A 10606-nucleotide genomic window follows, 5' to 3' on the forward strand; every position below is an offset into this window, starting at 1 on the left:
TCCTCTATATATAGAGGAAAAAATAGCAATCTCTATTTTAGAGATAAGAATAGAGTTGGATTGGAGCAAAAATGCCTCTATTATAGAGTTTCTCTATTATAAAGAAAAAAATAGAGAAACCCATTGGAGATGGTCTAAGTCAGTCATAAAATGGCCGAGCTTTCCAATAATTCAGCTCATTACAGCTGATTTATGACACTTAAACATAAATCAGCCATAACGACATCTCATACTTAAGCCGTCGTTAATAACTCAGCCAGCCGGGTAGAGTTAATTCAGCCGTGTTGAAGTATTAACTCAGCCAAATTTTTGACAACTCAACTATCCGGTAAAAACTCAGCCGTAATTACGGCTGGATTATGATCAAAACTCAGTCATTTTCTCATAACTCAGACATATTTCAATAGGTCAGCCGTAACTACAGGCTAAGTTATGCTTATAATTCAGCTGTTTGTTCATAACTCAGCAATTTTCTTTAAATCAGCCGCAGCGTAATTCAGCCGTCATTGCCAGTGTAGCGCTTTACGGCTGAATTATTTAATACACGTCAGCGATTTCTGACGTGGCGAAGCGATTTTTCTGACGTGCCAATGATATTCTTTGTAATTCATTTTTTCTATAACGTGATACAAGAGCACGCTGGGTATATTAATATACCTAAAATATGATAGTAATAAAAAAAAATTATATAGTTCTTAATATTATATAATTTGTATCACATTTGAGTAAGATTCCCCCAGTTGTTCAGCAATCTTATATTTTCTTTGGATGTTTTTTCATTTGCCGATTTTCCTTTTTTTGTTTTTCTTGTCATTAACCTTTGAATGATCAAATTACCATTGCAAAGCTTAAAGCCTTAAACTACACAGGCGACGGTATTGTGGGTTTGAGTTTTTTCTCATTTTGTCTGGTTCAATATTCTTTTTTTGGGTATACACGTTTAAGTTCTAAAGTCTAAACCGAAAATAAAACTAATCCAAACCATAAGACCGGTTCAAGTCATTCCAATTTTTGGTTATTTCCAGTTATGCAATATAAACAGATTTTAAGTACACAACCGGACGATCTATTTTCCGAACAATTTTGATATACAAAAATATAACCCACCGGACATTTTTTTCTACACTTTATGTATATTTACTTCTTAACGAGGTTTCTCTAAGACTCGTCCGGCTTTGGTTCGAGAGTTACAGATATTTTCTCCTTGTGATCGCCTCTTAGAACCTCTACGGTCACCTAATCAAAAATCATTACAATGTCACAACTCTCACTCAGATGAACAAACTTAGTTGACCAAAATGCGGATTTTAGGACTTTAAGATTTTACCTCATCACCGACTTTGCATTGATCGAGAATCCGGTACAGATCACTCCCGTTAGAGACTTTTGTACCATTCACTGACGTGATTATGTCTCCAAGTACTAGTCTCCCGTAACCATCACGTTTCGTAGATTGAAGTCCCTGTAGAACAAAATCGTCATCACACACATTTTAATGTTTAAACCGCAGAGTGGAACATAGAGAAATATATGTTATATGGAAACTTATAATCAAGAAGATCTTACGGCTTTCCCAGCTGGACCACTTGGAGGAGCATCCAAGACGAGCACGCCACTTACTCCCAATTGTTCAACAGATTGGTCTGGTGCAAATTTGATACCTAAGATTGGTCTCGTGACTTTACCAAATCTCACCAACTGATCAACAATGCCACCAACCTGAACATGAGAGAAACAGAGCTCAAAACAACTTTACTCTCCCTTTAGTGGATTCAAGGATAGAATAAGACTCTCTCTGATCGGGTTTAGCAATGGGGAAAAAAAAAGGAGAGAGAACTCACGGTGTCAACTGGGATCGAAAAGCCCACTCCAGAAGATGCACCAGAAGGAGAATAAATGGCTGTGTTTATACCAATTAGGGTTCCTGAACTATCTAGAAGAGGTCCTCCGCTGTTACCAGGGTTAATGGCTGCATCTGTTTGTATCACATCTTGAATTGGACGACCTGTTGCAGCAGAACTAATTTCTCTTCGCAAACCACTGTACAAATCATAAATACACAAACATGCTAAGGGTTATAAGGAAAGAAAAGGAATAGTAAAGTCATTCGACATGACGAGGGAGCGAGGGAATATGTATATCCTCAAGTACCAGTCATCTATTAGTAAACCACCATACAAATCATTATACACAAAACTATGCTACAGTTTTAAGGAGAGAAAATGTCAGAATATGAATAGTAAAGCGATTTGGAATGAAGCGGGGCGATATAGGGAATATATTTATTCTCAAGTACCAATCATCTATTTTCACCTTTTCGTATACAAGTAAATCATTTCCAGCGTAATAATGAAATTAACACATCGAAGAAGACAAAGAAGATTTAGCATACCTTATAACACCAGTTGTAAGAGTATGATCAAGTCCAAACTGTACAAAAAGGTTCTTGCTTTAGTGTATGTATACAGGAAACACAAGGTCTGACCGTCTGACCCAGCAAGCAATATAAAGCAACAAGCAGAGCACTGACATATATACTCACAGGATTTCCAATGGCAAAAACTTTCTGGCCAACAAGCAGATCTGCAGAGACTCCAACAGGTATAGGTCTTAATTTGTCTTTGGGTGCATCGATACGTAGAACTGCAACATCCTTGTCTTGGTCGAATCCAACAACTTTTGCATCAAATGTCGATTGATCAGCAAGAGTGACCCTGAGATCATTCAATTTCATCATCATTAAACAAACATCGAAACGACCATCCAACGAAACAGTGTAGTCATTTTGAAAGTCATGATACCACAACTACTAATTTCCATATCTTGAATGAACCAACTACAAGTGTTATCCAAATCAATCAGATTCTCAAATAGTTTCAACATAACTAACCTGAGATCAGAAGCACCACGAATCACATGATAATTGGTAACAATGTGACCTAGCTTATCCCACACAAATCCTGAACCAGAACCTTGAGGCACCTCAAGCACGTCCAATGTAAACGCGTCCTGCCTAATTCAAACCCCGAGAAACCAAATCACATTAGAAAACTCCTCAAATTACATGCCAATTCAGTGAAATTCACCAATTATCAAGATTCAAAATCGGTAAATTCATTACCTGACGGCGAGATTAGTGATGTAAACAACGGAAGGAGTGTTCTCTTGAAACAATCGAACAGTCGCGAGCTCATCAGTCTGAAGCTTCCTGGGAGTACTGACTACAAACGCCGAAGCGGATTCGACGGCAGGAGACGCGGCGAACAGAGAAAACGACAACGCGACGGAGGTGCAGAGGAGGAAGAAAGGTTTAACGGTGGAGAACGGAGTAAGAAGAAGAGCATCATCGTCTCCGTTGTTGTCGTTTAGTGGAAGCTTGGAGGAGAAAATTCGAAAATAGCGTTTGGATCGGATTGGGTTGAGAGAAATCGAAGTCGGAGGAGAGGATCGAGAAGGAGAGAGATTGAAGAAGGAAGATGAGTTGGAGAGTTGAGGTGAAGGAGGAGAGTGAAGGAAGAGAGTAGAAAGGAGAAGCGAACAACTCGTCGTCGTCGCCATTACTTTGTTTCTGGACAATGGGATTGTGGCCTCTGTTTTATTTCATTTTTTGTTTTTTGTTCTAATTAAAAAAATGTTAACCTTTGAAAATAATAAAAATATTTTCGGGAAGCAAGAGCAATTTTGAATACGGGACCGGAAGTAACCAAATTGAACCGAAATAGTTAAACCAAAATTGTTGGTTTTTAAAATATGTAATATTTTTAGATTGTTAGATTCGTATTTTTGAAATAATTATTTGTATCAAGTTTATAAAATAGTTAAATGTATCTAACAAAAGAATAATCAAAATAGCTAAAAGGTAATATTTTAAAAAAGTGTCATATAATTTAATCATAAAAAAAAAGATAGGTGAAAAAAACATCATTATAAGTGATGTTTAATGTTTTTAGTTGTTACACACAAATTAAGAACATTAATTTACGTCTTTTCCATAAAAACATCATTAAATAATATGTATTCAGCCAACAGCAAAGATACCATGTAAAATATGATTGGTCAAAACAACTTACATACATTTAATTTATACATTTAATTTTTGCATAGAAAATTGAAAACATCACTAAACATGAAACAAAATTATTTTGCTAAAACATCACTAAAGTGAAAGAGAGGAGTAGAAGAAAATCATACAATGTTAAACAGTTGTATAATTTGTAATATCAAATCATTGCTTTTATTTGTAAGTTATCTTTTAATAAAACCAAACCAATCAAGAGATGCATCAAACCAAAATACCGAACCGAAACAAAACCAAATCAGTATATGATTTTGCTTCTTATAAAATATTAAAACTTAGAAAAGAACCAAACAACCTATATAGATGAAAATAACGAACATAAATCCAGATTAGCCGCCCTTAATCTTGAACACTAGAAAATTAGAACTTGTATCCTACTCCCATAGGAGTAAATGGTTATTCCTATAGCCTATTCTATTATTTCTATATATCTAGAATCTTTTACGCGAACTTATTAGAAACGTGACTTGGTCGATCTCTAGTAGATAAAAAGTGCAAAAAAATACAGTTAAAGTTTAGAGAATCTTCTGGGACGGTCTTAGTTCTTTTGGCACTTCATTGAAATTCTCGGAGTCCACATCGGATTGATACATTGGTCTCTTCCCCGTTTTCCACACAATCCCTTCAGCTAAATGTTCTTTGTTCGGTGTCAGCATTACAAAGTTCGGATCAGCTCTTTGGTAACTGCAATGTCAGACAATTCAAAAAAAATGTAAAGATCATATAATATTGTTTTTCCTTGAAACCATCAAAGCTAAAGAGGGTTTGATTGATCTCAAACTAGTCACAAATGGACTGACCTGGCTTCTCTTATGTTATCAACACGGATACCAAACCCACATTCAACGTTTCCAGTCCGATGATTAGTCGTTGCTGCATAAAAAAAATGAGCACAACATGTTCAAATACCAAGAACCTATATTACCTATGTTCATCTGGATTTTGCTGAATTTATTGCATACAGAACACGACATTCTCCAGATTGTTTATGGAAGCATACCTGAAATATTGAAAGCGAAAGACGGCTTCCACCACGACTTGAATACTAATGAGAATGTTGAGCTTCGAGCCCCGACTTTACCCTGCAAAAATTGAAAATATTATATACTGAGCTGCTCTTTTTGAGTAACTCGGAAAGGTATATATTCTGCACCTTCAACAAGAAGTTCTTATTGGCCTGCCAAGACGCAGCCATCTGCAATAAAGAATTTGCGGCATTGTCTGGTTTCTTGGAATCATCAACCCTTCAATGTTAAGACAAAAATAAAGATATGTTTCCGTGTAGACAATCATTAGCTAAAATGTATATTTACTAAAAGATGTACACTACCTCGATTGTAGCTCGAAACCTAAATCAATGTAGTTTGTGATTCCAACTACTTGGTTTTCTTCAAAAGGATTTTGCACCTGCTCCAAGTCCATTCAGTCCATTTCATATTGAGCCAAAAGTTAAGGTAAACTTTATATATGGAAGACTAGTAATAGATGCAGCACAGATATAGGACTAGTTTGAAAGAGTCGTACCCTTCTTTGGACCACTAAGTGTTGGTAGAACGAAGCGATAAACTGCATTTACAAGAAGGATAACACAATCAGCAAGACTAAGAATGCTAAAAATGGATGATATGCCATTGGACAAGTAATATGGTAGTTTGTCAAGTTCCATGAGAAGTGGAGGAACTGTTTCGGTTTAAGACTTATGCATAAAGACAGCAAAACAGCCATGTTTTTTCTACATGGATTTTTAAAGCATGACCTGAGAGCTTCTTGCTAGTTCAATCCCAATGTTAAACGAAGGACTCAAGGGGCTTTTTGACCCTACTCCATAGCCAGCAGCACAACTCCAGTTTCTTTGGTCTGTGTACTTTGCCATATCGTCGCTTCCATCTAAAACAAAATCCAATAACAAATTGTTGATTCTCAGTTTCTTTCAATCACATAATGTGTGACTAGCTTCACATAATGTGCTCAGTTTCTTTCAATCACATAATGCGTGGATAATAGCTTCCATGTGTGACTAAAAATCTGTTCAACAGAAATAAAACAATGTACTAACTCACGTAGTGGCTCATACTGCACTCCTACTGTAAACCTTCCCATCTTGCTTACAAGCCATGCATGTTTTGGCAATTCGTTATTCGCTGAATTGAAGAATTGAAGGGTCAGCATTGTATCCAAAAGAAACAACAGTAATTTGCAGAAAAACTTGATGTGCTCACCAGAAAAAGGAGTGACAGTAGCTCCGATAGACAAATTCGGAGAGCCATATCTCAAACCCATGATTCTCTATGCTTCAGATAGGTTTCCACTATAAAGAAAAAGTTTAATCATCTTCACAATATTACAATGTCGCACAACATCTAATTTAAGTAAAATGACAGCATATACACTTAAATATGACTTACTTGTTTTTCGAAATCAAAGGGTAGACTGCAAATGCCCCAATTCCGTATTTAGGGTAGTAAGCAGAAGACCTCATCAGTAGAACCCTTAGTGATGACAAACAAAATAAATAATTTCAAAACATTAAAATACTGTAATGAACATAAGCTTCCACTATATATCAAAAGTAGCACGGGGTTTACGGATTTGAAGTTGACACAGAGAGGTCCACAAAAGTATGGGGATCATCAACATCACTACACATTTAAGAAAAAACAAACTGATCAGAATTCTAATTTTCCAACAGCAACTTGTAATCTTTCAAACAAAACTTAACATATATACCTTTGCCAGCGAAACTCTGCATTTCCGACAAAATCTCCGTCCCTTCTGCCATCTACTGCGCCCGAAACCTTCGACTATATTAAGGAAAATTTTGATTTTCTCTTATCCTCGGTTCATCCACAAGACAGATACTTTTAAATGCATCATTACACATAAACTAAAAACACAAAAGAGTTTTATCAAATGGATACAGATGCAACCAAGTCCACATGAGGGTCATCAATAGGCTTCAACAAGAACTTTGCCGTGAAATTATTTGCTTCTTCAAAGTAATCTTCAAAGAGACATTTCAACGCAAGCTTCCCAAACAGCAAATTATATGAAGATTCCAACATCCTGCATCATCTCAACACCAACAATACTTCAAAATCAAACAAAATACACACATTCATATGTATAACAAAATCAGATATCATAATTTATACCAAATCATGTCTAGATTCTCAAACATTAAAAGAAGCCTAGACTATATAAATGTATCAGAGTAGTACACTAAAATTCTCCTAATAGCACAATACATAAATGAATACACCTGGGAATTTTCGAAACCAAACAACGAATTCAAGCCATAGAATCCCAAAATTACTGCAACCAACGAGAATCTATATGCATTGAAACAAATATATCACGATTCTAGCAAATTTTAACACTACAACTATATCAAAGCACAAATCACACTAAATACATGTATCAGTACAAGCTATAGAACTCAAAAGTTTCTGCAACCAGAATTCGTATGGTGATTAGAAACAGCGATTAATCGAATCGGAGAAGAAGAAGGATTAACCTAGTACGGGCGGAGAGAGGAGGATAATCAAAGAGCGGAGGGACAAGCACCACCGGAGGCGGTGGTTCTTTGCGCATAGAATTCCCCATATTCTACAACGGAGAAAAAGAGATTCTGCGACAGAGAGAGAAGAGAGAGCTTCTTCGATGATTGAAGGAGAGAGCTTCTTATTTAGAGCTGCGATTGTCTCGCTTCTGCTTTTTGATAAACAGGTTTGAATCTTTCAATTTTCCTATATTAAGACTATATATATCAAAATATAAGGGTTTCTCAAACAAACAAAAAATATTCGTATTTTAAGGAATTTACATAATTAATTTTAGTTATAAAACTGAAAGAATACTTGGGAAACAAAATGTCACAAAATCTCTCTAATGGGTCTCTAATTTATTACTACTTTTGTATTACTGCAACTGCTCGATGATGTGGCCGGTGATGTTTCTCGTTTGTTAGACAAAGGTTAGTTTTCTCTCTTAGCAGCTTATAACCCAAACTGATACTATATCTAGGGGTGTCAATCGGACTTTCCGGTCCAGTTCGGCCTAAAATCCGCAAAGTTCGCATATGTTTGAGCCCAGTCCGGTCCGGCCTAAAATATTTTCAAGCCTATATTTCAAAGTCCGACCCGACCTTAACAGAGCTAGAAGGAATTTTTGGGCTTTTCCGGGCTTTCTTACGGAAAAAAAATCAAACTTATAAGTCTATAGCCCCGATTGGTAACGGCTATTACTTATGGCTGTAAAGACTTTGACTTTAAAATTTTAGTTGTAGATGCTTTGGCTGTAGAAATTTTAACTGTTAAAACTTGATTGGTAAAATAAAATATGTAAAATACATATATAAACTTGTGGAGAGCTTTTAAATATAATGGGGAGGGAAAAAGATAAAGCTTTTATTTTTGTTTAATTTTAAAGTCTGGTTTTGACGTTTTAAAAATCTAAGAAAACAAAGAAGAAAAAAAAAGTGGATTACAAAACTTTATAAAAAAAATAAAAGTAAAAAATGTGTGATTGGTAAATAAATGACTGTCAATGCTTTGATTTTTTTTTAAGTCTTAAAAGTCTTGTACCAATCAGGGCCTATAACATGTCTTCAAAAGCAATGTTTTATAGGTGCACTATAAAACGAATCAATCAAAATTCATATAAGTTATCAATATTCACAAAAACCAACTAATTTAAAAGAAAAAGTTTAAAACCAAATAATCTTTTATACTTGAACCAAATAAAATAGTATATAAATATATAAATATCATAAATAAAGATTTTAAAAATAATAAATAAGGTTTTTAAGTAAGTATGAAAACTAGGATTAGAGTTTTTTTTTTTTAGTAAACAATTAATCAAATATTCCAATCAAATAAAAATGTTAACAAAAAGTAAAAATATATTTGTTTAAGGGTTTTTCGGACCGGTCCGAGCCTAATAACATATACTTGATTTATCGTTGAACTTGGATTCCAGTCTTGTTTTATGGCTGAAGAAGGCTGGAGAAGAATCTACTGTAAAACTGACCATGAGATGGTGGAAGTACTTGGTGCTGATACTGTTGAGCTGATGAGATGTGATGAAGGGACCACGACTGAGGGTAATGCTGGCACTGGTACAATGTCTCTGAACCATGAGAGGTACAATGTCTCTGAACCATGAGAAGGTGGGAGTACTTGGTGCTGATACTGTTGAGCCGATGAGATGTGATGAAGGGACCACGTCTAAGGTTAATGCTGACACTTGTTCAACGTCTCTGAACCATGAGATGGTGGGAGTATTTGGTGCTGATACTGTTGAGCCGATGAGATGTAATGAAGGAACCACGTCTAAGGTTAATGCTGGCACTAACACAATGTCCATGAACCATGAGAAGATGAGATAATTGGATGACATAATTGTGTCGTGATTTTTCTCATTTGAATATGGTGATAATTGGATGACATATCCATGCTAAATTACCCTTCTTTAAAACTGATGATTCTAAATAAATGGATGGATTATGGTTGATTTTGATTGATGATAAGGTATTGACTCACCACATAATTATTTTGAAATTTGCTTAAGATTTTTATAATTATTCTTACTTATGTTTGTTTGTTTGAATAGTCAAATTCGTTATTATTATAGTTGTTTATAGTGCCATAAAATTTAGTGAATTAACTTGATATATTTGAATTATAAAGATTTTTGCATCTTTTTTTTGGATTTTGTACATAATGTATCTAAAGATTAAAAAATTTACGTACTCAATTTGTTCAAGTTAAACTCACCGCCCAAAACAATAGAAGAATTTTCCATCATTCCTTTTGAACAGCAATACCGAAGTATATTTGGAACAATATCATAATTCTAACTTTGTTCATTATTTCATCATAAGGCTTTGGACACTTGATTCAAACTTCTCTATTTTTAAAAGATTTATTCGATTTGGTGGTATCTTCAGCTTGTCAAAATAATACCATTCAATTTTTTTCCACACCTTTGATTACTTTGGTGATGATTTCAAATTTTTTTTTTTTACAACACCAACATCTCGTCATTCTCAATAGGCATCTATACTATTAAAAGAGAAGTAAAAAAAAAAATTATCTCATTTTTACTAGCTATACGCAGTGCCGGCCATGAGGCCAAGCAAGGCAAGCACATGCTTGCGGCCGTAAAGATATTAACTAAATAACCGGCCGAAAAATGTCAAAGAATCTTTGTAGTCCAGTGGTTAAAGTAGCTAAGAGTCACTAATAGGTGCAGTGTTCGATTCCTATATGTTGCAATTGGCATTAAATTTTGTTTTTTTTTTCTTAACTAACCAGCCTTTTAAAATGTTACTGCCTGTAGCCTTAGTATTCCTATCGCCTGCTCTGGCTATACGACTCATACCTAGATATGATAATAAGCCTCATTAGATCTTGGCTATACTATTTATCTATAGTGACCGTGAGATAAATAGTATAGATGTCTATACCGTGAGAAAATAAAATTTATTTTAAAATTATAGAAAAAATTCAAAAATTCTAAAAATAAAAG

The 10606-nt window shown here is 34.9% G+C and overlaps 1 protein-coding gene and 1 pseudogene across 2 annotated transcripts; both read right to left on the bottom strand.

Moving 5' to 3' along the window:
• Positions 1-999: 999 nt before the first annotated feature.
• LOC104710642 (protease Do-like 1, chloroplastic) lies at positions 1000-3671 on the bottom strand. The gene is made up of 8 exons (XM_010427272.3): positions 3122-3671; positions 2891-3013; positions 2543-2714; positions 2393-2430; positions 1842-2040; positions 1567-1719; positions 1328-1462; positions 1000-1236 (listed from the first exon to the last, which is right to left on the bottom strand). Exons 1-8 carry the CDS (start codon positions 3556-3558, stop codon positions 1159-1161), a joined length of 1335 nt encoding a protein of 444 aa, XP_010425574.1. The 5' UTR covers positions 3559-3671; the 3' UTR covers positions 1000-1158.
• A 682-nt stretch (positions 3672-4353) lies between these two features.
• LOC104710643 (uncharacterized) lies at positions 4354-7826 on the bottom strand (annotated as a pseudogene). Its single transcript, XR_015565955.1, has 14 exons — positions 7593-7826; positions 6997-7141; positions 6806-6873; positions 6664-6717; positions 6484-6567; positions 6298-6386; positions 6139-6219; positions 5835-5965; positions 5603-5644; positions 5409-5485; positions 5232-5322; positions 5079-5160; positions 4879-4951; positions 4354-4762 (listed from the first exon to the last, which is right to left on the bottom strand). The product of XR_015565955.1 is annotated as an uncharacterized LOC104710643 (transcript).
• Positions 7827-10606: the final 2780 nt, after the last annotated feature.

Source organism: Camelina sativa, chromosome 9 (assembly GCF_030686135.1).
Source record: "Camelina sativa cultivar CO46 ecotype springtype chromosome 9, ASM3068613v1".
NCBI lineage: Eukaryota > Viridiplantae > Streptophyta > Magnoliopsida > Brassicales > Brassicaceae > Camelina > Camelina sativa.